General features: G+C 39.9%; 1 protein-coding gene across 6 annotated transcripts; it reads left to right on the top strand.

Annotated features, from left to right (window-relative positions):
* The first annotated feature begins 2,528 nt into the window (after positions 1-2,528).
* LOC116972402 (GATA-binding factor 6-B-like) lies at positions 2,529-25,143 on the top strand. Of its 6 annotated transcripts, none has more exons than XM_033020045.1 (8): positions 2,529-2,729; positions 3,021-3,350; positions 5,361-6,258; positions 15,052-15,263; positions 21,096-21,221; positions 21,689-21,776; positions 21,872-21,993; positions 24,094-25,143. In XM_033020045.1, exons 2-8 carry the CDS (start codon positions 3,297-3,299, stop codon positions 24,154-24,156), a joined length of 1,563 nt encoding a protein of 520 aa, XP_032875936.1. In that variant the 5' UTR covers positions 2,529-2,729; positions 3,021-3,296; the 3' UTR covers positions 24,157-25,143. The 6 variants fall into 6 exon arrangements, with proteins under 6 accessions (XP_032875936.1, XP_032875939.1, XP_032875940.1 ...); XM_033020048.1 differs by having other exon boundaries at positions 15,052-15,218; positions 24,094-25,139; XM_033020049.1 differs by lacking the exons at positions 2,529-2,729; positions 3,021-3,350 and adding an exon at positions 3,693-3,888.
* The last annotated feature ends 924 nt before the right edge of the window (positions 25,144-26,067 follow it).

Below are 26,067 nucleotides of genomic sequence, written 5' to 3'. Positions count from 1 at the left end.
ATGAGCAAAATGTCTTAATTTCGCTAATTTGATTGCGTTGGCAGAAATTTTATGGGATCAGTCTTTCCTTATCCTGTTGCATCTAAAAGTGTGAATGTAAATCAAAATAATGTATTCGGGAAACATTACCTTTTATTCATTACCTTGTATGCAGCACACTAACCCCAATTTATTTTAAAACGAGCTTTGCTCCGAATATATGATTTTGAACACAAACGTATGTGCCTTCGATGCATAAAAGAGTTGCCATATTTTTCCGATGTACTTTCTGTAATGTTTAGCAAATTAGAAAAGAGAAACACACTTCGCGAGATCATTTAAAAAAAAGTGATAGCCGCGCTATCAATGTCACCACGCGTGTAAATCGCTAATTTGAAGTTCGATTAAATCATTGCGTTTCACTCGCTTTCATTATTTATTTCATTTCTAAACGTTAACAGTCATATTTCAGCTCACTAATACTTTAAAAAATGTGGCTACACAAAATCTGGCGCCAATCACCAGTAATGCTCAGACGAAGCAGCGAACAGCCAATGTCATTGGTTTTCAGGTCATTTGTGGAAATATCTCACTGTTCAATGTTGGCTCCCTCTTAAAAATTTAAATAACGCAAATGAATTGTACAACGATTGGGTTTGAAACTGATGTGTCACTGGACAGCGATGTAACATGGATGTCGATGCAATAATTGCTGAATCGAGAGGCATGCTTGCAAAAGTATTTTGCACATTAAAAATCATATTAAAATGTACATTTTAATGCAATGTTCGTCTGCCTCCTATCGAATAAATACTGCATGAAACACACAATTATTGTAATCGTTTAGGATGAAGAAATGAGAATGGTTCACGGAAAACATATCAAAAATCTAATTTTGTTATGGCATGGTTCGTGCGTTAATGACAGAATAAAATAATAAATTATATTTTGTGTGTAAGTCGTTGGATTGAATTGTATAAAGCGTACTGTAAATTATCGTGAGAGTGTAGATTTGTTGATGTTATTTTCCTTTCTTCCCTGTAGCCTGTTAAAATGCGAGAGAGAGCTCTCGGATGGGGAGACAGTACGGCGTCCAACATTCATTCCTGTGTGCCGTGCTTTAACATTATTATCAGAGGAGAACACACACAGCTTGTTCTGTTTAGTTCAGCCACCTCATCACTCTTCTACTGACCGCGGCAGCACCACAATCTTTACACTCGTTTTGGAAGCGGCGCAGCCGTGCTCGGCTGCAGGAAAGTGTCAGCCACTCAACCCGGTGCAAAGTCTCAGCCTTCCTCTTCTGCGCAAAAATAACCGATGCGGGAGAGCATATTTTCCCCAATCCTTCACCGCGTGAAGCAATCGGAATTAAAACCGACCAAAAATCATTCGGCAAACAATTCGCATTCACGCATCCGAGGTGGTGCAATCTTCCCTGCCCCTCTACTCTAAATTTTACACACTCCTTCAGTACTGAAATAATCAACCAGATTTGCCATTTAGAAAACAAAGTGTAAATTACTCTCGGACCTATCTTAGAAAAGTTATTCAGGAAAAATCACGAGAATTGAATACTTTAAACGTGTCAGCAGTACAAACCGCAAGGATATTCTATAGCTTTTTTAAAAAAAAACTATGCTTTAGATGAGTTATCTATATGACAAGCCGACCAACCACACGGAATGAACACATAAAATAAACTTTTATGCAAGTCAAGTGCACAATTAAGGCATTTAGGATGAACTCTTTGATTGTAGAAGAAGCTGCACTGTTATGTGAACAGGTTCGTGTTACGTGAACACGTACACACATGCATATGTACAAATATACTAGATCCATGTCGTTATATATATTAGTTGCAGCACACTTATTCCATCAATTATAACACTTTTAACATATAATCCTGGACCATTTCCTGAACACGATTATCGTTGAGCTTAGTTTTCGATACATACATTTTACCTGTATAGATGTTATACTTTATAATGCATAGACATATAGTCAAGGTATGGTCGATTTTCATTCTTACGAATGGGAACACACAAAAATCGGCCTCATTACATTATCATCCACAACTTAAAACATTTATTTAGTCGCTATGGTGATTATTTGACTACTTGTTTATTCCCATTTGCATTCTGTCGGCTATGCAGTTTGGGTAATGAACCCAGGGAGTAAATTATCACTTACTTTTAAGGTTCAAAGGAGGATCCCCTGGAAAGTCAATGGAAGGTGTCAGGCCCCTGACGCCGAGATGGTTTAGCTAAACCGATAGACTTTTACAAATATTCGAATCCAGTCGCAGACAAATTAACAGGACAGACTATTAATTAATTAGCTCTTCTCGTGCAGCCAGCAGCGAGCGATACTAAAAGATTTTAACTCCCTCGTAGGGTCGGACGTAAGGATTTTACAGAGCTGATAACGAAATCAAACGCATGTCTCTGTTGTTGGATAATGGTGACCACATTGCAAACCACTTAAGAGTCAGAATTAAACACCCGCATTGCCAGAGATATGATGGCGCTTGAATATCGATATTTCTGAAAGAGTAACGGCAGTATCGATCGGGTTGTGTGTGGGATATGCCAGCGAGAAATGGAGATAACTGCATTGTTGCTTTTAATACGCCAGGCTTGCTGCAAGAAGGAAGCACAGAGGCTGGTAGTTCTTGCAGAGCAGACTAGACAATATTTTGAGCGTTTGGAATAAGACTACACTTTGAGGGATGCGGGCTCTGAAACTAGGTCTGCATTGAGAAAGTGTCATTGTCTTGGTTTGTAGTCAGCTGTTCAATGCCCGGGTCTGAATTTTCTGGTGTGGAAAGGGTGACGGACTCATTTGCTATCCAAAGGGTTTCCACAATGGTCTTGAATCGGTCCCGACCCCCTCCCTGATTCTAACAACTGTGCACCGGGGTAAAATATATGGATATCCAGTTAAAACGAAAACACCGTGAAGTGATCTTGTAATGACCACATTTAGTGAAACTGTACCTCTTTAAATGTTCTCTTTCATTTTAATCCTTGCATTTATAGATCTTTGTGCGGCAAATATCGTTCGGACTTTGGACACCGCCAGCGGCTTGGCTAAGATTGATGAAAGAAATTTGAACTGCGCACCTGAACTCAAGAGCAACCATTTTTAAGCGGGCAACGTGTCAGTGCGAGGAAGCCGCCCGTCCTTTATAAGACAATGCAGGCAAAGTAGTGTTTAAACTGTGCCCGCCAAACTTTGCACATTGTGCCCTCAAGCGTATTCATTCCGATCAGTTCGAGCCCAAAAGTAACTGAAATCGTCACACGACAGGTGGAATGAATGTTTATCAGCATCGCCTCATTGATTTTCCTGCGACAACGCATTATAATGTATGTACATCTTTAATTTAAAAATGTCTACGAGTATAAGGTCGGTGTCACATTCCTTTCCTTGAATGTAGTCCGCCGTGCTTTTAGTTAGCGCGTTAATGCCGGAGTTCAAAGGCTCTGCTGTTCCCTCTCCACTCAATCATTTTCACATTATATCCCAAGCTATCTTTTTTTTGTATCTGGCAGCCTGTCTCTGATTGCTGCAGTCTTCCCGTCTCTACCTATCTGTGAGACTGGAGATATAAACGAGACGCGCAGAGAGCTTCAGTCTATCTGCGGGCCAGTTTTGCTAGGGTCATGCTGTTTGCTGGGACTGGCACCACGGTGGAGGCGCTGCGGAGTCCGTGTTTAAGTCAGCACCGTGTGAATCCAATCAGGATCTCCAGTTTTCCAGTGAATTGTGTTAAAGGCGCTGCCTCCACTCAAATAGCTCAACAGAGAGCAGAGACGCGCACTCTACCGCCCAGCACCTAGACATACTGGTCTTAAGACACACTGGACTTCTACAAACACCTGACTGATGGCAATCCACCGTTAGGTCGGCACCTTACTTTCCACACTTCTTTCTGATGCTCGACGGACTGGTTCAAGCGTAGCATGCCGGCTGTGATAGTACTGGATCATTTTGTGGTTATTTATCGTGCCTTTAGCTCTTATCTATTATATTTCTTATCTCGGAATTATCTTTCTCTAGTCTGGCGTAACTAAGACATATTACTTACTGTTCGCTTTGGGCCTATCTGTATCGGTGTATGGAGTTCTATCATTTCTGACCGATTTATCTTTTGAAACCTCAGCAGTTTCGCAGCGTTGGAAATCTTTTAATTACTTTCTAATTCGCGAGTCTTGGATTTCTCTGGGTTGGATAGGGACACTTGGTTATTGCCAGGATTCTAAGTGCAAGCCAACTCGTATTTGATATAGTCAGTGCTTTTATCTCGTTTTATAAATCGAGGTCTTCAAATGGCACAGCGCTAAGGGGGGGGGGGGGGTTACATGCTATCGCCGAGGCTGCAGTATGCTCCGTCGCACGCTTGGCTTGCGAACTCGGTTCGCAAGGAATGCTAGAGATCTCTTAAACTTAACATTTAAAGGCAGAGTTTGCGGTGGTTCGGGTGGCTATCGTATAAAAACCTATGCTTGTAAACCAGGTGGGTAAATGGCGATGTATGGGCGATTCTACAGCTTTATAGTCCACCCGACTGTCGCTCTCTCTCTCTCTCTCTCTCTCTCTCTCTCTCACTCTCACACCACACACACGCATTCTCTCCGTTAACATTACGGCCGTTGGTTTAACTTTTCGCTGTTGTTTTTAACTCGCCTATCTTCCGTGTAAGTAGGCGAGTGTTCTGACAATTTAAAAAGCAATCTCCTGGCGCGGCGAAACTTCATGACTGCGCGACTGTTTCTGTTCTTTTTTTTGAGCGGTAGTGAATATTCTCTCGGGCCAGCGGAAAAAGGCCGCCAGTAACTATTTCATGGTCAACATCAGGAGACAAACGTTTGGAGAAATTGGAAATAGTCCGTGAACTTTAAAGTGGTGTACTCTCGGGACCTATCGATTGAACCACACAGAGCAGTCTACCGAAGGATATGGGCCCTAGGTGACCTCTGGATAATACGTCAACTCTTTTCCTATTATATCAAATTGCATTGTACTGAAAGAAAACACTCAGAATTGTTCGGGGAGTTTGTTTTGCAAGAGGTATTTAAGTGTCTGATGTCTCGTTTGTCTCCTGGGCGTTAGAACGATAAAAATAGATTCGAGTTAATTTAATTAACAGCGAACCCGCGAATGTCTATCTTGCTCTGTGTATTCTTCTCCCTCCACCCCCCCCCCCTCCCCCCCTCCCTCTCTCTCTCTCTCTCTCTCTCTCTCTCTCTCTCTCTCTCTTTCTCTCTCTCTTTCTCTCTCTCTCTCTCTCTCTCTCTCTCTCTCTCTCTTTCTCTCTCTCCCCTCTCTTCTCAGTCATTGATCCTTTACGCTTACAGTCTATTTGTTTTCTCTAGGACTACACTTTGGCGTTTGGACTCTTCGGAACCTGGATGGACCCGAATGAACCCGACTGGTCAAACGTGGCAAAGCACCTCGGACCAAACGGCCTAAGCTCGCCGCCTGACCAGCCTTACCTAAAATTTACTGGCCGCCACCATAGTGGAGGAGAAGGAAGCTCGGGATCAGAAGAAGGCCTGAGATTGGCGGAAGCCTCGGCTCCCACTCTGGACATTGATAGGAATCACCTCCTGCAGCGGAGGCCAGTAGACGCCTTTGGGCATTCTTCACACGAACTCGCCACCTTCATGGCGGATCTGGATCAAACAGGCAAACTCTTTCTGCCCAGAGGAATAAAAAGGGAATTTGTGGCACATCCATCGATTGAAATGTACCAAAGTTTGCCTGTGGCATCTGTGCAGGGTCCGAGTACCTACCCACACGATGTTCCTAACAACTTCATGCACTCCAGTACAAGTTCTCCCGTCTACGTTCCTACCACCAGGGTTAGCTCCATGATCCAGACCATCCCCTATCTCCAAGGTAGCGGATCAAGCCAACAGAGTCACCCTGTTACTAACCACTCGGTCTGGACTCAACCTGTCACGGAAAGCTCGACATACAGCTCCAGCAGACCTCACGATATGGTTTCCAGCAGGTTCACCTTTTCCCCCAGTCCTCCCATTTCCAACGGAGCCGCTCGAGATTCTGGCTACAGTAACAGTCTGAATGGCAGAGATCAGTACACTGGCCCTTTGACCAGACCTCTTAATGGATCTTATCCCAGCCCTTACGCTTCTTACGTTGGGCCCCAGCTGGCTTCGGCTTGGACTGCTACAGGTTCCTTCGAAAACCCTATGTTGCAGAGTTTGCAAAGCAGACCTACAAATATACCTGTTCGGGGACCCAATGGAGGTAAGTCGCCCTCTGTGTGCTAGACAACCACACGTGTCTTGTATTATGGCCGACATCCATGTATATAGTCTCTCCTGTGTAAGAAGGAACTGCAGATGCTGGTTTAAACCGAAGATGGACACAAAATGCTGGGGTAACAGCGGGACAGACAGCGTACCTGGATAGAAGGAACGACTTAATCTGAAGAAGGGTCTCGACCCGAAACGTCACCCATTCCTTCTATCCAGAGATGCTGCCCGTCCCACTGAGTTACTCCAACATTTCATGTCTATCTTATAGAGTTTCTCCTGTTCTCTCTTACACAGTCATGTTTGATCAACATTGACGGGATGGTTTCAGCCTGAAATCGAGAGCGTCCCTTTTCAACTATAATAATGGTAAATTAAACGTGGTAGTTTTGTGCGTCGCTCTTGCTTGTGAAATCGAGTGGTCTTTACTGCAGTTTTCCAGCCACTCACTCGTTCCATTGTTGGATTTGTCAGGAGTGGTTTTCGTGCACGAATTTTTTGTCTTTTTAACAAGCAGCGAACGAAATTCTGTACTGGCCTTTTAGCTTCGTTCCTGCTTTAAGCCTCGATCCTGTCGGACCACAGAAACTGTGGGCGGATACACTATAGTATGTGACTGCAGAGCAGTCCGTGTACATCATACAACATAAGTGGGCATCGTGTACAAAGCATGGGCAAAATCAACAAAAATCACATCGATTAATATAATCCGAACAAAATCCAAGTTTAGTATTTTGAGGCCAGTTCATTTCTATACATTTAATTCACTGAGAATGTCCATCTCAATAACTTAGACATACCACCAACGGCTGTAGATTTTTAAGTTACTGCAGCTGATAAACCTTGGTAATATTGGAGCATATTCAAGAAAAGAAAGCATAACAATATGCATTTTTTTTAAAGTCTGCGACACCACCTAAATGGCGAGACCTGACAAGAAAGAGCAACGGGTTACATTTCCGAGACGCAAGCAATAATTTTGAAATACACAATGGAGACTCCTCCAAAGACGGCAAAACAACAAATTAGCAGTTGGTTTAGCTGGCGAATTCACACGTCAAATAACTCGATAGTGTCAATTCATGTTGCCAAATAAACGCAAACGACAACATGCACAATTAACTGTATGAACTTGTACGCTTGTTTCTTTTTTGATGAATTCACAAGTGTCACAACGCGCATTGAAATATATTTGTATTGGGAGATTTCGGTTGTTAAGTAACTTTATTTTGGTAGATACGCGGAATTTTAAGACCGCGCATTCACATCGATTGATAGCCATTGAAAAACACCTATTCTGGTGAACAAGGGTTATAATAATCAAAGTAATGTCATAATTTTCACCCAAATTTGGTGAACTTTGACTTCCCTCTATACTTGAATCATAATCCCAGGAATTGCGTTTCTGATTCATTCCTACTACTCCAAGGGGGCCGATCGGCCCATCGAGTTGATGTCGGCTCTCACTTGCATAGCATCCGGTGCCATTCTCCTACTTATTTCCGCGTAACACTATCCAATACTCATGGGAATCCTATTAATCTTAATCCTAATCATAGGTGCGTCGTATACTGGAACTGACACCAAATTAGACTAATTTATTGTATTAAATGATTATATTTTAGGAGTGTGAGCAATTTCGCCTTGCAGAAATTCAACGAAGGCTTTCAGAAGTTAAGGAGACGGGTTCATGTCATAAGAGTCCATACAAACACGTACACAGACAGTAATCTAAATCTATTTTCTAGTCCATCGAGTAGTAATAAACGAATCTGAAACGTTACTGTAGTACTGGTTATCAAATTCCGATTTTTTAAGGCATTTATTTTTCCCCAATGCAGGGTTTGCAGGGTTCTCAAATCAGAACAAGGTGAATCTGAAATGCACAAAACCATCCAGCCTTGCAAACAGACTTAAAGAAATGCCCACCTTTTAAGACATGTCTGGCAAAATTGAACTCCAATGGGAAATATTGTAGTGAATATGAGCTCCCAGAGGGAGTTATTATGTCAGTGACGTCTTAGATTGGTTACGGCGAGTCCTTGTCAGTTCCCCGCCAACACAACTAGTCTTACTCTCCGATTTATGAACAAGATAACAGATATTACAATAAAAGGAATAAGCGTTCATCCCCATTGCCCATGCTAACAGGTAATACAATAAAGTATTTCAAGTAAAAATAAAAAGGACAGTGTCTACCAAAGATACTAGAGCTATGATCCAAAGATACAAAGATTCTATGATCATTGGTGACTACTTCCATCTGCATCCATGTCATCGGAAGGTTATAACTTATTTGATTTGGTAATTTTGAATAAGTAATTTTGTTATATTTATTAAGGAGTAGGGCAACAAACTCCACCCACTCCCCAGCCACCCACCCGATAACTGTTTACCAATAGTGTACGAAGAAACTGCAGATGCTGGTTTAAACCGAAGACGGGACACGAAATGCTGGAGTAACTCAGCGGGTCAGCGGGCCAGGCGGCATCTCCGGAGAAAAAGAATAGGTGACTGAAGAAGGGTTCCGACCCGATACTTCATCTATTATTTTTTCTCTAGAGATGCTGCCTGACTCGCTGAGTTACTCCATCATGTTGTGTCTATCTTAGTTTTGTAATAGTAGCGATTTGCTTTTTTTGAATCCTGCACCATGCAGGTCTGAAGCTCAACTCCGAGAGTGCAGGTGACTTATATTGGCCTCACATTAAACTCTCCGCGGATGCATTTTGTTCACATGACATTTCTTTAATATGAATAGTGACTGTTAAACGACTTTCCTCCAGGAAAGATGCAGAAAAACAAAAGTGAGCCAAATCCGAATCAATTTGACGAGCTGAAAATCTAGGTTCAGAAATTAAAATATCGGCATTTGAAGGTCATTACTTGAAAATAAGCGAGCTTTAGTAGTTAAAAAAACATGTTATAGTTCCCAAATTTAAACATCATTTTAGTTGAACACACGATATTTTTTATCCATGTAAAAGATGCAGATTTTAAAATGTAGCCCCTTTCCAAGCAAAATAAAAAATCATTAGGCCTACAACGTTCGCCTCAATAAACTCCTGAGCAGCAAACAACCGACACTAAATATAAATGATTATTTGGATGAACGTGTAGAAAGAAGTTGTCATAATGCTGGCGAGTTGTCAATGGCATACTTTTGGCGTTGTAATGTTGACACCTCCGAGGCCATAGAAACCCATAGCAGCGATGCAGGAGGTTGCGAGCTATCGTAACGGTAGGCGTGTTACCGTTTTACGCCTCTTACGGAAACATATCTGGTTCGGACCAGTAACGATTCTTAAAACAGCCCTGCTGTCGAGGTTAAACCGCAAATCCGAAAATCAAGTTTAATTTCTTCCACATGACATTAGTCATTCTTATCTTGTCGGACCAGGTTTTAATAGATAAAATGATTTCATTTCAAGATCACAATGTAATTGCAGCTTGCAGCAAAAACAATCTTTAACACAGTTGCACTGCGTACGTATGAACTGTCAGCAGTAATAGAATTCTAATAGGTAAATCACCTTTATGTATCAAATAGGTATTTCCTTTGGATATTCCACAGTAATATGCCGTAACGCATCTCTAAGTCCCCAGGCTGGTCTAACATTGGAATTGGCTGATGAAGGGTTTCGGCCCGAAACGTTGCCTATTTCCTTCGCTCCACAGATGTTGCTGCACCCGCTGAGTTTCTCCAGCACTTTTGTCAACCTTGGAATTGTCAGTATAGGTACTTGTGGACAATGCCATGTTCATTCTAAAGATCATAGTTTCCTGCTGTCTCTGAGTCTATTGATGGCAGGGGTTATGGCCAAGATTGCTTGGAGAAAGTCGAAGGGGTAAAACTCATGAGCCATAGATCGGGTTGTAAACCGAAGTCTCAGATTAAGCGGAAACCAACAAATTAAATACAACTTCAGATGCATTCAAATATTTCACAACATAAATCGTTTAACAGAAACAGCAAATTATATTTTCATCAGTTTAGTTTAGTTTAGAGATGTTGAAACAGGCCCTTCGGCCCACCGATTTCGCGCCGAACAGTGACCCCTGCACACTAACACTATCCTACACAGACTATTGACAATTTACTATTTTACCAACCAAATTAAAGTACAAACCTGTACGTCTTTGGAGTGTGGGAAGAAGCCGGGGCTCCCGGAGAAACCCCACGCGGGTCACGGGTAGAGTGTACAAACTCCATACAGAGAGCACCCGTGGTCAGGATAGAACCCTGGTCTCTGGTGTTGTAAGGCAGTAGCTCTACCGCTGCGCCACCGTATCCACCTTGCTATAGTTACTTATAACAATTGCTTCTTAACTTAATTCGTAATTAAACGAATATTTTTTTTGCCAATCAGGTAAATAAGATAAGGCCAGGTAAATTAAAAAAAAACACAGTTCACAACCTAAGTTTAAATCTATAACGTGAAGCCATTTTATGAATCATTGGTTGTTGCTACAATATTTCACATTAGATGGATTCACAATTTATAGTGAACAGAATATTTCTGGGTTAGGTTTTTATAAGATCATTGCAGATAGGTATACAAGTTATTGTACTTGTTATTGTAAAATGAATTATAAACAACTGAGAATGGTTCAGTTTGACGAAATATGGCAGCTAGATTTTTGGATCTGGTGAAAAATAGGAAACGACGACAAGGAGATGGGATTTAATTATTTTCACTTCTCAGTGAATTAATTATAAATACTTTCAGTCGGAACCTTTTGAAATGTAAAGTATTTCATACTTGGAGCCACTGTGCAGCTATATGTGAGATGGGTTAAATAAATGTAGTCTCCTGTTCCAATGCAATAAGGCAGCTGCTTTCTCAGTTTTGTTTAGAGTTGGGGGGTTGCCCAAGAGTTTGCAGAGAAAATGTAATCATAACCAATACGTGGTTATGAGCGGTATTTCGCCTTTGGGATATGAATTCTATCCAGACGGAATATGGTCCAAAATATCTAAACACACACTCCAAAAATCGGAACTGACAAAGACTATTTTCTTTACGCATTGCTGAATGCTGACATAATGATGAGTTGTTGAATCAACGATGTCTTGTTTGAATGGAGGAGACGGTTCTGTACATTGAAACAGGCCTTGGGGGTCTGGCATCCTGGCTGGCTCCTTTTTCTGATGTCTCACACTTCTAGAACTTGGAAGTGTTTTGCCTTCTGCATTTAGCACATTGTCGTTTTTAATTATATCCATCTGCACCATACAGCCGAGACCGTGGATAGTCACCTTTCAACGTAAACCCGCACCATTTGGCAATGGATTTCGACGTTCGTTTGCTAGCTCCCTTTGGAGCCACATTGTTACATCTCTTCAGTTAGATATTAAAGCGAATTGTAAATGTAGAGACAATTGCGTTAAACCAATTAACTTTTAAACTACCCGCAAAGTAAACTGTTAGACTGTGGAAACACCTCAACTGTTTGAAGGCAGCGTTTGTACAGCAACTGCTGCGAATATATATATGGAGGATTAATTCTCTCCTTTCGCTGCTTTGATGTTTGTTGTTGCAGTGATCAATCTCTGGGAGACATTGTCTCGAGTAATTCTTTGTAGTGTAGGCTTGCAGCTTACATATAAATCCTCCAGCATTTTGCAGCCCCTTAGCAGGACGTTACACCTCTCTCTGTCCCCTCGGGCCATCTTCGAGATTTTGAAGGGGATGAAAAAAGGTGCATTTTGAACGTGTTACATTTTTAAAATTAAACACGCTTATTACAATGGTACAACATAATTTGTAAATGGATTTGCTAGCGTAAAATTATTTCGTCCCATGGATCCCACGGGGATTCCCTGTTCATTTATCATCATTATTAACTAGGACAATTATAGGAAGGTCCAGCCGTCTTATTTGATGGCATTATAGCGCAAATGATTTATTGCCCGAGGCTGTAGGTCGAGCGTTTTTATAAGGTCGGAGAAAAGTGCAAAGAGCGCGTGTTCCTTCACTTGAAAACTACCAGATAACCGTGGCCCTGGCCTCGACAACTCCAGCAATCTTGGGAAGGAAGATGAGGATGCCGAATGTCGGTGGCGGGGATGTGGGGGTTAATTTATTTCGCGTCGAGTGTTTTGTTTTAATTAATCACCGCACAAGACGTTGACAATTTGAAGTATTGCGATTTACGAACATTTATTACAAAAAATGTAGCAACTGTTAGAGACTCAGAGCGGAACCGCCAACATTTTGGAATAGGAAAGGGGAAGTTTCGCATATCACTGGTACACGTGACAATAAAAGACCTTTGAAACCTTTGAAGTTTATTTGCCCAGATGTTTATCTGACAACATTCATATTTATGTCATATACACAAATATGAAAAGACGAGAATTATTGCAGGACATGCCGCAGTCTATTTCACAGGAGTAGATTGCGCAGCTACAACGTGTTAACAATTAGAATCTTTTTCACCAATTGTGGAACAATGCGGATATGCTGAGGATTTCCATTTGAATTGAAACATCTATGGCGTCTGGTTCCCTGTCTCTGATGTTTCCATGTCTGTGGAATCAAATACTCCATTGCTGGAAATACTCAGAGGGCCAGGCAGCAGGCAGTGAGAGGGAGGGACACACACTCATCTTCTTTCAAACGTCCCCCATTCTTGGTATATGTCTTTTGTAGTAATCAATGCAGTATATATAGGCACGAAGATTTAAAAAAAAAAGAAACTGTAGATGCAGGAAATCTGATAAAAAATTGAATACTGGAATTACTCACTGCATCTGTGGAAAGAGAAACAGAGGAAAGATTTCCGATGGGAGATCATTGACACGCAGATGCTGCACGATCTGTCTGTCGAGTATTTCCAGCATTTGCAGTTGTAATCACAGCATCCACTTTGGGACTTAAGCAATAGGTGAAATTTTAATCGTTACATTTCCCGTTTGACCTAATTTGTAGGATAATATTTTCTGTAAGATGCATCTCCAAGCACATCAACACTGAACGGCTATCCAACGAGAAAGCAATACACGTAATTAACGTGTAATTAACGAAATGCACGTAACTCGGTGACTTGCCATTTTGTATCATGTTATGTTCACTGGCCAGCGCCTTGCTTTCAGTGACTGCATTGATTAACGGAAAGGAAGCTTCTGGTCAATTTAGAACCGCTAGTTGTCACTGCAATCGATAGAGTAATACCGGAAGAATAAATGGATATGAACACCATTAGAATACCAACGAGTAAACTCTCTATTTAAAATGATTTGTATAAATCGAAGGCAGAAATGTTGCCAGTCAGATTGAGAACTGATGTTCCATTTATCCATGTAGCACTATTTATTTTAAACATCTCTGCATCGTGTAGCTGCTCGCTAGATTTGTGGTCGGTTTTGTTAGCTCGCTACCAAGCGTTTTCTTGAGTCACCGGTTAACTAAAAATCACTAGCAGCGGAGAATTGGAGAAACAAATAACTGCAGATGCTGGTTAATACTCAAAAGGGCACAAAGCAGGTCAGGCAGCATCTCTGGACAATATGGTTAGGTGACGTTTCTAACCTATCCATGTAGAAACCTATCCATATAGAAACGCCACCTATCCATGTTCTCCAGAGGCATGACCTGACGTTGAGTTATCCTAGCACTTTGTGTCCATTTAAGCGGAGCATTGGAGTCAGCTATTCCCCAGCTCAACAGAGAAAGCCCAGGGTTCACCGCTGGTGCTGTTTTGACTTGGAATTAGATGTGGTATAATAGTTTAGGCGGGAGGTCGTGCTTTGTGGAAGACAAATCCTTCTCCAATAAGCACGAGCACCCATTCGAGAAATCGGAGAGATAAATCCTCTGCAGTAACGCTACCCGATATTTAAGGTGATGCATTCCTCTAAAATTCCACCAGTTGTTCGATTGGACAAAATCATCAATTTAATTTCAGAGTTCTTCACCTCCGTTGAAAAACTGGAGCGAGTAAATCCAGACCAAAACTTACTTTATAAATGTAGAGACAAAAAGCTGGAGTAACTCAGCGGGTCAGACATCATCTCTGGAGAAAATGAATAGGTGACGTTTCGGTCGAGACCCCTCTTCAGAGTCCACCCTTATACTTTCTCTCTAGAGAATGCTGCCTGTCCCGCTGAGTTACTCCAGCTTTTTGTGTCTATCTTCGGTGTAAACCCTCCGCTCTATGATATTTGGTAAACCAGCAGTTCTGCAGTTCCTTCCTAGCTCACTTTATATATGTTTGTCAATGAGCTTACCTCTTACCCTTAAGGCCTTTGTTTTTAGTATTCTGTCGTGGCAAATCAATTCCCTGTTTTAATGGCTGGCCCACTTCCTTAAAATATGCATGGGAAAGCATTTGGAATATTGAGGTAATTTGGACAAATGTAATGAGACAACGTTAAAAATTGAAACTCGTTAGACATTAAAATAGAAATTCAAATCTTCTTCAAACATTGGTAATCATCAACCTTAAACATTAAAAAAAATGTCCACCATGTGTGATATGCACACAATTTAAAATACCGCTGGAGAACAGAATTCCATTCATAGCGAAATATTATTTCCCCAGATCATTTAAAACTCTTCTTCTGATTCACTGAGGTGGTCGGGAGGAAAGGTTTGCTTTTCAGTCTTTTCAGAATCTACGGAAACGCTTTACAGACAATCGTGTATATTTTTAGTCAATCATAATGTAGTCGTGCACAGACGTTGATTCATTGCAACCATTTTGCACAATTTTTGGTGAAATATGTTGTGTACGTTATTTCAACAACTGGTGTTATTTATTTTTTGTTCGTGGACGGCAGAGCTACTGGACGAGCTATCCGAGGCCCGCGAGTGTGTCAATTGTGGCTCCATGTCCACTCCCCTCTGGCGGCGCGATGGCACCGGCCATTACTTGTGCAACGCCTGCGGTTTGTACCATAAGATGAACGGACTCAGCCGACCTCTTATCAAACCGCAGAAGAGAATGGTAAGCGGCTTATGTAACCCCGCCAGTCCAATCCAGACACAGCAGGTACTATCTTTAAATATGAATGATAACTTCAGTCTGCAAGGCAGCAATACTTCCAAGAATAGCATGCAGAGTTTAAGCTTCTGTTAATTAGAGAAACATTGGTCTTTATCTTTTTTTAGCGTTTGTAATCCAATGCATCACTAAGATTTTATTTTTGCACTCGGGAACAATTTAATCTGTATTTTAATAGATTATACTATGACTGTAAAGCATCCACTGTTATGATATTACTCAGCCACTCTAAACATTTATTTCTCAATTAGGATTTGTCCCAATACAGGATTTTCCATGAATATAAAGTGACATCTCAGGATTCATTTCGCATTAAAGTGCATTTCAGAAATATACAAACACATGTAAATCAGTCTGAAGAGGAGTCTCGACCCGAAACATCACTCTCTCCTTCTATCCAGAGACACTGCCTGTCCCGTTGAGTTACTCCGGCATTTTGCGCCTATCTTCGGTGTAAACCAGCATCTGCAGTTCCTTGCTATGTATATGTTTCAGATCCATTCACGATTTCTATGACATACCAGCCCAGTTTTCGTTGATAATTACTAACATTCAAGATTGCTTACCTAAGCACACGTATTGAAGGAATATACTTTTAGGGATAACATGCCATGTGAAGAAACTTAACAACATAGTAAATCGAAAATTAAAACAAATTCTTACTGGAAATACACAACTATCCGGTTGTTTGGGTGAATCGTCCCTATTAGGCAAGAGACGTCCAACCAACTCCTGCAGCTTTCTAATTCTAATTTTAGACGAAGTGAATGCAGTAAAGTTGTGTATTTCAATTCTTTCATCGACTAGGCTAACCAGTTTTCGTAATGCAACCCCAGTTACTTGAAAATGAGTCCATTTATTTTTAATCTTGAGACAGATACACGAAAGTTACAGATATATAATGTCCCCAGCAAGACCATGCCAGGGTTTATGTTCTTTTTGGTTTGTTTTTCCCCTCTTTGCTGCCCGTGGAATTAAATGAATCTGTTACGTGGTGAGGAAAAATTGTCAACAGTCGCGTGCGAACTACAGAATAGAGAAAGCGTGGTGTTAAACGGATGAAAAATAAAACAAAACCCGACCTGGCAAACCCAAAGGAGGCATCCCACCACCCCTCCCTCCCAGAAAAAAAATGATCATTGCATCTATTCTCCAGGTTAAACGAGTTAAAAGGCGTTAATTGGGTTCTCTAATCACTGAGCCATTCCCACTGAATGTGCCCTTTTTAAAAAAAAAGGTATCACATCGACTGCTGTGTTAAAGTCTATTGTGGGAAAACATTGAACACTCCCAGCCACTTAATTTAACGAGGCAAATGGTCAAGGTGGGGTGAGATAAGGCGACAGGGAATCATCTTCTGCTTGCATTATGAAGGGCCAACAGTCCCCACTAAAACAAGGAGATGAAGGCAATGCGTATGATGGCAGCGAATTCAGGCGTATTTTATCCACGATTAGGATTTAGGTTTAAGGATCCAGGATACAGTTGCTCTCAGATACTACAAAACCACGATGGAATTTTTAGATTTATTGATAGATAGCTCACGATCCTGGATAGAACAGGTCGATAATTTAAAAATAAGGTAACGGCAATTTAAAATGTTGAAACGCTACCAATAATTAAACGTATACCCACCCCGTTTTTAGCATTAAACTTTGAACCTCCACCTCAGACTCTGTTAATACGATTTTCCAAGTAAAGATGCACATGCAATGGTGTAATCAGAAGGGGGTGGAGAGACACGAAAGCAGTCGCTTGAACTCAGACGTATTTAATAATTTACCACAATCTTCAGTCAGCAAGTAAACATAACCCAACATGGACTCCATTTGCAAGCTGTAAATCTACAAGTTAATCGGCAATCTTAGTTGTTGAAAGATGAGTTCAAGGAACCATTTGTAAGCCATATGTGTTCACTGGGGCTCAATTGGCAGTACTTTGGGATCTGGGTCACAAATGAACTGGTTCCATTTCCCATGCAGAGAGGAAAAAACCTGCTAGATACAAGGAACTGCAATGCTGGTTTAGAAAAAAAATGAAGAGAAATAAACCTTATCAACACCAGTTGAGTGCAGCACTGGAAGATATGCTGCCTTTAACATATGCATGAAACCTAGGTCTTATTTATTCTGCCAGGTTGATTGAAAGATATATATTTCATGGCACTATATTGAGGAAGAGTAAGTGGGATTTCTTGAAGAGATATTTCTTGACGTTGTAGCTAATATCCTCACCTCAACCACCATCACTGAAACATATTTACTGCTGTGTGCATATTACATTACATGTCAAAAGTGTAATGGCAGTAAATCACCTTGGCATGTCATATAAGTGGCTTAATAAATACACGTCTGCATACATAATTCTGTAGAGTGATGTAATAAATAATTTCCCAATATTTTCCAAATTAACTGAATTACATCCAAGGTCATTCAACAGAAAATGATTAGCATAACGCTCGTCTGAAAGTAATAAGTTGTTTATGCCATCTGCTTAATATTTTTAAACTGTACTTTTCCATTATTTTTTCTATCCCCTGCAAATATTGTTCAGTACAGTGAAACCATACTTTGATGCCTTTGTTATATTTACCCTGTACAGGCTCTTTGATGTCACATATTTTTTACTGTCACCCCTTTTCAAGAACAATGCTCAACTCCACCTTTCCAAGGGCCATTAGTGAGATCCAAAAATGAAGTCATGCCTAAATCCTACAGACCCCCCCCCCCAAAAAAAAAAAAGTTCAAGCACGTTTGTAGCACATATTATAGGTTCATTTTTGACTTAAAACCGCAGTGTTTTTGCTTTGGTGTTGTTTGCAATCCAAGAAACGACCTCTTAGAACTGTGTCCAGGAGCAATATATACTGGGCTATTGTTATAGAGTATCCTGGAAGACAGCAGTTTCAGCAGAGACTGGAGGTCAACCTATTACATTCAGTTGGCACTGAGGCCATGAATTAATTTGAGAGAAAAAAATAAAACAGCAGGGTTTACAAGCAGTGTTCCTTTTTTTGGAAGGACATAAAGCTGCTTCAGGAAAAGATGAACAGTTGCAATGCATGAGCATTTTTTCCAACCACTTTGTGCTGGATTGCATTAATGTTGTCAGACAGGTAGTTTTATGCCTTTTTAGCCAACGGAGAAACAGTTTAAAAATATTTGATGTCATTTTTGCTGATCAATCCATGCTATTATCAGGGAGAACTCGAGAATTTAACGTGTATTGATTCATAAGACACATGAGCAGAATTAGGCTATTCAGCCCATCGAGTCTGCTGCACCATTCGATCATGGTTGATCTATTTTCCCACCTAACCCCTATTCTCCTTTTTCAACACAATGCTCTCTAAAGTGCTTTTGATAGGGTTATCAATATTGGCCTAGAACTTAACAGAGTTGGATATTTTACCTGACTCTTGAGGTCGTGTTATTTTTGCACTGCAAAATGCACTGGAGCCAATGCAGTAGCTTTGCATAGGGTGTGACTTTACATCTTGGGTCAAAGGCTGAAATTGAACCAGTTCAGTCATAATGTATGTTTTATTGCGGCTGCAATGCCAAAGCAATGAAACAGCTCCACAGAAAATCATTTGTTGTAATTGTTTAAAAGTAAACTTTGATAAATTTTCAAAGAACAAAGCTGAATTGCCTTTGCATTCTCTTTGCATTTGACTGGTATAGGTATTTCTGCATCTTTGAGTGGAACCTCACCCACTTACAAATTTGGTGGCATTTTTTAAATAGTTGAGATTAATAGTTTACTTGTATTAGTGATATATAATTTACTGAAAAACTGCCCCATACTGAAATGAGACTGAAAAAATAAAAATAATTAATGTCATAGTGATACTGGTTTTTGTTTTTGTCACTTTTTATTTGCAATAAATATACCCACGGGTATTGCCTATTGAGTCAATCTTGCTCTGTTTATGATTAATACTTAAAATGTTTGCATCAGCCTAATTTATTATTTGTCACTTATTCTGGAGTTGCATAAAGTGTAAATTATTACGTAATGCAATTACATTATTAAAATGTCATGAACAGGTACCAAATAATAATGCAATGATATACTAACCTTTATTGCTATAAGATAAGAATTCAAGAAGGTAGGAGTTATGCTAAAGATCTGGAAAATCCAGGAAGCAGGGCCTTATTTGGAATGCTTTGATCAGTTTCAAGCACTGTTGGAGCAAATTATGGTGTAGCTTTACCCAAAAGATCCCTGTTCTATGATAATATTATGCTGAGAGATTTCACAAAATAAGTTTGTTGTAATTTACTCAGCAATTTAATTGAGCTTTTCAGGATATTAATGTTAGATAAAGATGGAAACTACTTCTATTGGCTGAGAACAGCGCACCTAGGAGTCATAGTCTAAAAATGAAAGCCAGTTGTATGAGAAACAATACATGGAAATATTCCTATATTGGAAGGTTGGAACGCTTTTCCTCAAGAGGCAGAGGGTAGTGGTGGAAGTATGTTTCTCAGATTGTGACCAGTGGTGTACCATAGACATCAATGCTGGGACCTTTGAAATATATTAACAGTGGATGTGAGTGTGGGAGGTATGAACATGAACATTGGTGATGTTGTGAATAGTGAGGTGGGTTATCTAAGGTTACAGCAGGATATAGATGAATTGGAAAATTGGACTGAACATTGACAGATGGAATTTAATCCCGACAAGTATGAGATGATGCATTTTGGGAAGTCTTATTGTGGTCCGATATGGAAATGAAAGGGCACTAAGGAATGTTGATAAACTGAGCGACTTTGAACCAAGTCTACAGTTTCCTGTAAATGGCAGCATGGATAGATAGGGAGGTGAAGAGGGTATATGACATGTTGCCTTCATAAATTGGGGCATAGAATATAAGTATCAGGATGCTATGTTGCAATTTAACAAAACACCAGTTAGGTCCACTTGGGGTATTATGTACAGTTCTGGTTGCCACAAAAACATGATTGTGCTGGAGAGAATGCAAGGGAGTTTCACTAGTACGCAGTCTGGATTGGAATACATTAGTTATTAGGAGAGACCGAATAGGCTGGGTTGTTTTCCCTGGAGCAAAGGAAGCTGAGCAGATGACTGGATAGAAACATATAAAATTATGAAAGGCAGAGATATGGTAGATGGTCAATATCTTTTTTTCCCATGGTTGGCTCAAAAGCAAGAGGTTTCATGGTGAGACATAGGAGTTTTAAAGGGGATCTGAGGAGTAAGTGTTTTATATTGAAAATGGTTTTTATCTGGTATTGCCAGAAGAGGTGGTGGAATCAAATACAATTACTATGTATAAGAGGCATTTAGACAGGATACCTAAGTAGGCAAGGCATAGAACGACACAATATAGGTAAATGGGATTGTGTAGATGGGTAAATATTTTGTGGATATGGTAGGCTGAAGATCACAATTTTTGCTGCACAACTACTGTACATGATTCTATGACTCTTAGTGAAGTTTACCATAAGTAGATTGTTAATTGTAAAATTGAGATTGAGAAATTATTGTGAACACAATATATTAAGGAGTAAAGGATAAAGACAGATATTTGGAGTGGGGTAACAGGCCAGCCATAAGTTTATTAAATTACACAACAGGATTAAGGGGCCCAATCCTGTTCCTATAATTTATTTAGTTTGGGCTTGCTTTACATTTTGAAAATTTTAAGATGTAATGTTATGATTCAATTTTTGAAAATGTTAAGATGTAACGTTATGATATTAGCTGTAAGAAAATGATTGCAATAATTATAATTGTAGCTATCCATACTTTGTACATCCTGGATACAATAGTTCTGTTGTTATCTTGCAGTCGTCCACCAGACGGATTGGCCTGGCTTGTGCCAATTGTCATACATCCACCACCACTTTATGGCGCAGGAATGCCGAGGGAGAGCCAGTCTGCAATGCATGTGGGCTTTATATGAAACTTCATGGGGTATGTTACATTCTTCCATTATTGACCATTTGGATATCAAGATTTTTCCATATCGGCAGAAATTCAAAGAGCTATGTGCAGATAGCATTAACAGACAACTTTCTATGTCTGCATTTCATCTGCTCAGAAAAGACAAATAAAGTGACTTACTTTGAGTATGTTAATATACGAACAGCATCAAAGGAAAAAAACAATCTTTAATATTGGCTATTTGGCTCCTGTTAACTGCTGTGCTTCAGAGAATTTTACTTTGAAATTGTAATACAAAATTGGTTGCAAATATTCTATTACAATGAACAGGGGAATGTAGTAATTTTATGAATATATGGTACATCATAATTGAGGAATTATACATTTCCCAATGCATCAAAATGAAAATATTTTGATGTGATGTGCTTACATTTGTTATTTCTTAGTTAAGATTTCACAACATTTTCAAAAATACATACTTTCCTTCACATGCAAAGGTCGCAAGGCCTCTGGCAATGAAGAAAGAAGGAATCCAGACTCGAAAAAGAAAACCTAAAAATTTAAACAAGTCCAAGAGCACTTCAAGTGAGTCTGCAATTATTAGTTGAAAAAATCTGAAAGATAAGTATTATATTCACCTTCAGCAAGATGCTTCATTAGCTCAAATTATCTTTTTGCAGGTACAAGCAATACAGTCGCAATGACTCCATCTTCCTCATCATCTTCTGCATCGAATCAGGAGGAGATACCGAGAGTGAAAAGCTGCTCACCCTCTGGCCAGACCACGGTCTCAGCTTCTGGGGTAAGCTTCCAATCTGTTACTTGGACGAGTAAAAGTGAACACTATTTGCAGAAGTTAAGCATTGTCCGAAATTCTCTGTCATAAAAGCAAACAAATAAATTTAAGATAGACACAAAATGCTGGAGTAACTCAGCAGGACAGGCAGCATCTCTTGAGAGAAGAAATGTGTGATGTTTTGGGTCGAGACCCTTCTTCAGACAGAAGCGAAACATCACCAATTCCAGCATCTGCAGTTCCTTCCTACACAAACATGTAAATTTGTTCAAGAAGGAACTGCAGATGCTGGAAAGTCGAAGGTAGACAAAAATGCTGGAGAAACTCAGCGTCGATGAGAAATAGGCAATGTTTGGGACCGAAACCCTTCTTCACGTAAATTTGTCATATTGAAGTAACATAAAAACAAGTATATATTTTGAAAGTATTTTCTGTGGAGTGGGGAGCTTTAAGGTGAAGAACAACGTCAAAAATATCTTTGATATTATTGTCAATACTTGTTATGGTGGGGAGTCTGCCTGTACAAATTTAAAATCTATGCCAATTACTTTGATGTGTTCAGCTGTCTAAAACTGATATCAAAATTAACAAGGTAGCCTAATGTCTGCAAAATGAGATTAATTTGTAAGCAAGCAATAAGTAAAAAGATAAATATGATTTTACTATGTTATAGAATAAAGGAACAATAAATAGTATCAAAGCATGGGAGGTAAACTAATGGCAGAATAAGCTTGATGTAATTTACACTGCATAGGCGGGACATTAGACCAAATAAGTCCATGCTGTTTATTCCATATATATAAGCTTCTCCCTTCTTTCTTTATTTCATCTATTCAAATATCTCATTCCATTGCATGTCTACTCAATGCCAAGCTGCAAACAGGAAAGCTATAGGAGAATCCACTGTATTGCTGAGTACATATACATTGAAATATCCCATGCTGCGAATATAATCTATTCTCATCCCCAAATTTTGTCTTATTCTGTTTAGTTAGGCAAATTCCTTAAATGTGAATATTTGGTCAATAAACATATTCATGAATCAATCATCCAATTAATTAATTAATTAATTAATTCACTCATTCATTTTGTACAGAGAAAAATCAAAGCAGTTGTACAATCCATCAGCTAATTTCTTTACATGGTCAAAGCAGATAATCACCAGCTTCAGAAAGGACATGCTTCAGATTGTTTTTGTCTTGCATATTATTAATTGATTGATTGATACTTTACTTGTTACGGTGAAATTCTTGTTTTGCATACAATACACAAGTACGCAAGTATAGGGCAGTGACAAAGTTACAAAAGTATTCAATATAGTCCCGATGTCCCTTTTCCTTCTCGCCCCCCACCTCCCACGCCGGGCCCCTGTTTGTTCTCGGTGGGTTTTATTTTTCATTAATATCTGGGAAAAGATTATTTATTTTGAATGATGTTATTTCTTTAAAGACAGAACTAAGTTAATGACTATTCAATATTTGCTGATGGTAAAAGGTGAAATTTCACGTCAGGGCAAATTGAGGATTTTTGGTTGCGTTCAGTTCTCCTCTGAGAGCTAGGAAAATGACAACGCTGGTAATTTTAGGTGCACTTACATTGCTGAATAAAATGAAACTTTATTTCACCTTGCTAATTGATTTTTGTATTTTTGTTTCCAGTCAGTTGCATTTGTTTTGTTCTGTGACATTGTACAGCATGTCACTCAGTTCAGATGCAATCTAATGCATTCTTTCATCTTTGTTGACCGCCCAGTCTCGGCAACATCAGTCCAAGCAGAAACAGGCAGCCCAGGAAGTAGTGCACTTAAGTTTGCAGATCAAGAATCGGGCAGGCAGGATCAAACCACTGCATCTGAAATTTGTGTTCCGTTCAGATAGTTTTGGTGGGGCACTATAATTCTAATTAATTCCACCCCTTCCTCTGGCAAATATTTTAAAATCATCCTGGGCTCAGCATATTTCACATTTTCAGATATATGGCATTATAAAAATGAAAAAAAAAATCACAAGCATAAAAATGGCACCTAATTTTCGCAAGATTTGACTGAAGGGAACTTTGGCCAGACTTTCTCTAACTCTTTTCTCTCCACTGACTTCAACTTTACAGGACTTTCAACCCTTCCAGCAGGCAATGTGGACAGATGACGAACAGCTCCATGGAGTCAGATAACAGCACATCTCTGAACATAATTTCCGCCCTATCTCCAAGGAAAGGCACATCCTCCAGCAGCTAGTAAAGCTGCCTGTTTATTTTGGATCCATTTAGTTGTATTTAACAAAAAGCTGTAATGAGTACTTTCGGAATATAGATGGAACAGATGCCAAAACTGATGTGAAGAAACAACTGAGGTGTGTTCTGTACTGTAGTCAGGACTAATCTAACATTGCCTCATTTTCACTGGTGTGTGTGATGGAAACAAACCTTCCCACATTACTGTTTCAGTTGGTCCCTACAATGATTATGTATGGAAGCAAATTATGTTTGAAGTGACTTAGTGACAATAAAGGTTAGTTAATGTAATGTGAGTTCCCATTGTAGTGATTGACTTCATGGTGGTCAATGTGTATGAAACAGGGTAACAAGTGGACTCATTCTTCCACGTATTGAAAACTTCATTGTACAAAACAAAATGCAATTAGCATTGCAGTGATCAGTGTTAAATCAAAATGGTTCAAAATTAAACAACCTTCTTGTAATGAATGTAAACCTTCTAAGTTAATGGTACTTATGTAATTTAAAGACAATAACTACGTCAGTATCTGTAACAGGATACTTCATTTTCTGTCTATTAAGAATCACCCGTGTAGTCCTTTTGGTAGTTTGAGAAAAGAAACATTATGCTAAGAACAAATTTCCTCTCAGGTAAATTCGATGTTGCATTACCTTTTGTAAGTTTTGTAAAAAAAAATAAACACGTCGATATCGCCTGTCTATAGGTTAAATATATGCAAGACAAAATAAAATGCAAACTTTACTACCTATGTGATGAAGTGTAAATACTTTACTGAAACAAATGTCTTGAGGATTGTTGGCTTTGATAATGCAAAGTGTATAAAAAGACAAACTGGCGTTTAGGCTGGCCAATGCATTTTTATTGTCATTGCTTGTATTGTTATTTGTTCCTTGAAAACAGATTAAAAGGTGACTTTTTTGAAAGTAATATTGGTTTGTTATCTTATACTTGTTCTACATCCAATGATTCCAGTTTTCAGTAAAACATGAAATGCTCCTTTCAGATTTCCGATTCAAGCATTTAGGAACAAAAACATAATACCCTTTGTAGACAAAATTGCTGGAGAAACTCAGCGGGTGCGGCAGCATCTATGGAGCGAAGGAAGAATTAATAATCACAATGTCATTAGAAGAGTAGTTTACATTTGTATAACTTTTCTTTTGATTTATATTGGTTACTCATTCAAATTTGTAGGCGTTACATTTATCAATTTAACAATAGATAGTTACTAGACTAAGTGGGACCTGTTGGGTCCCTGTCACACAGGAGTCTTGGTCCCCCAACACAATATTCCACCACTCACCCATAGCCCCCAACTTCACAGGCGCAGCCCATTTCCCCTCATCCCTAGCACTCTCTCCCCTTCCTCTTCACCCTTCCTCTTCTTTCCCCTCTCCTCCTCCCCTCCCCAATCCCTCCCTCACCTCTCTCTCCCTCTCCTTTCCCCTACCCTCAGTCACTCCCAAAGTCACTCCCTCCCTCTCTCCCTCTCTCCCTCTCTCCCTCCATAACTCCTCTCCCCATCATATCCCTCTATCCCCCACCTCCCCCACTCCTCACCTCTTCCTGTCCCCCGCACTATCCCTCCTCATCTTCCCCACTGCCCTCCAATTTCAGATAGTCCTTGCTTTCACCCTCCTTCCCCTCCACTTCCCAGCTCTCCCACAGCCTATTGTCTCCGCCTCTTCCTTATTTCTTCCCGCCCCCACATCAGTCTGAAGAAGGGTCTCGACTCGAAACATCACCTATTCCTTCGCTCCATAGGTGCTGCCTCACCCGCTGAGTTTCTCCAGCATTTTTGTCTACCTTCGTTTTTCCAGCATCTGCAGTTCTTTCTTAAACATTAT

Source organism: Amblyraja radiata, chromosome 4 (genome assembly GCF_010909765.2).
Source record: "Amblyraja radiata isolate CabotCenter1 chromosome 4, sAmbRad1.1.pri, whole genome shotgun sequence".
Taxonomy (NCBI): Eukaryota; Metazoa; Chordata; class Chondrichthyes; order Rajiformes; family Rajidae; genus Amblyraja; species Amblyraja radiata.
This window is presented reverse-complemented; position numbering and strand designations above follow the sequence as displayed.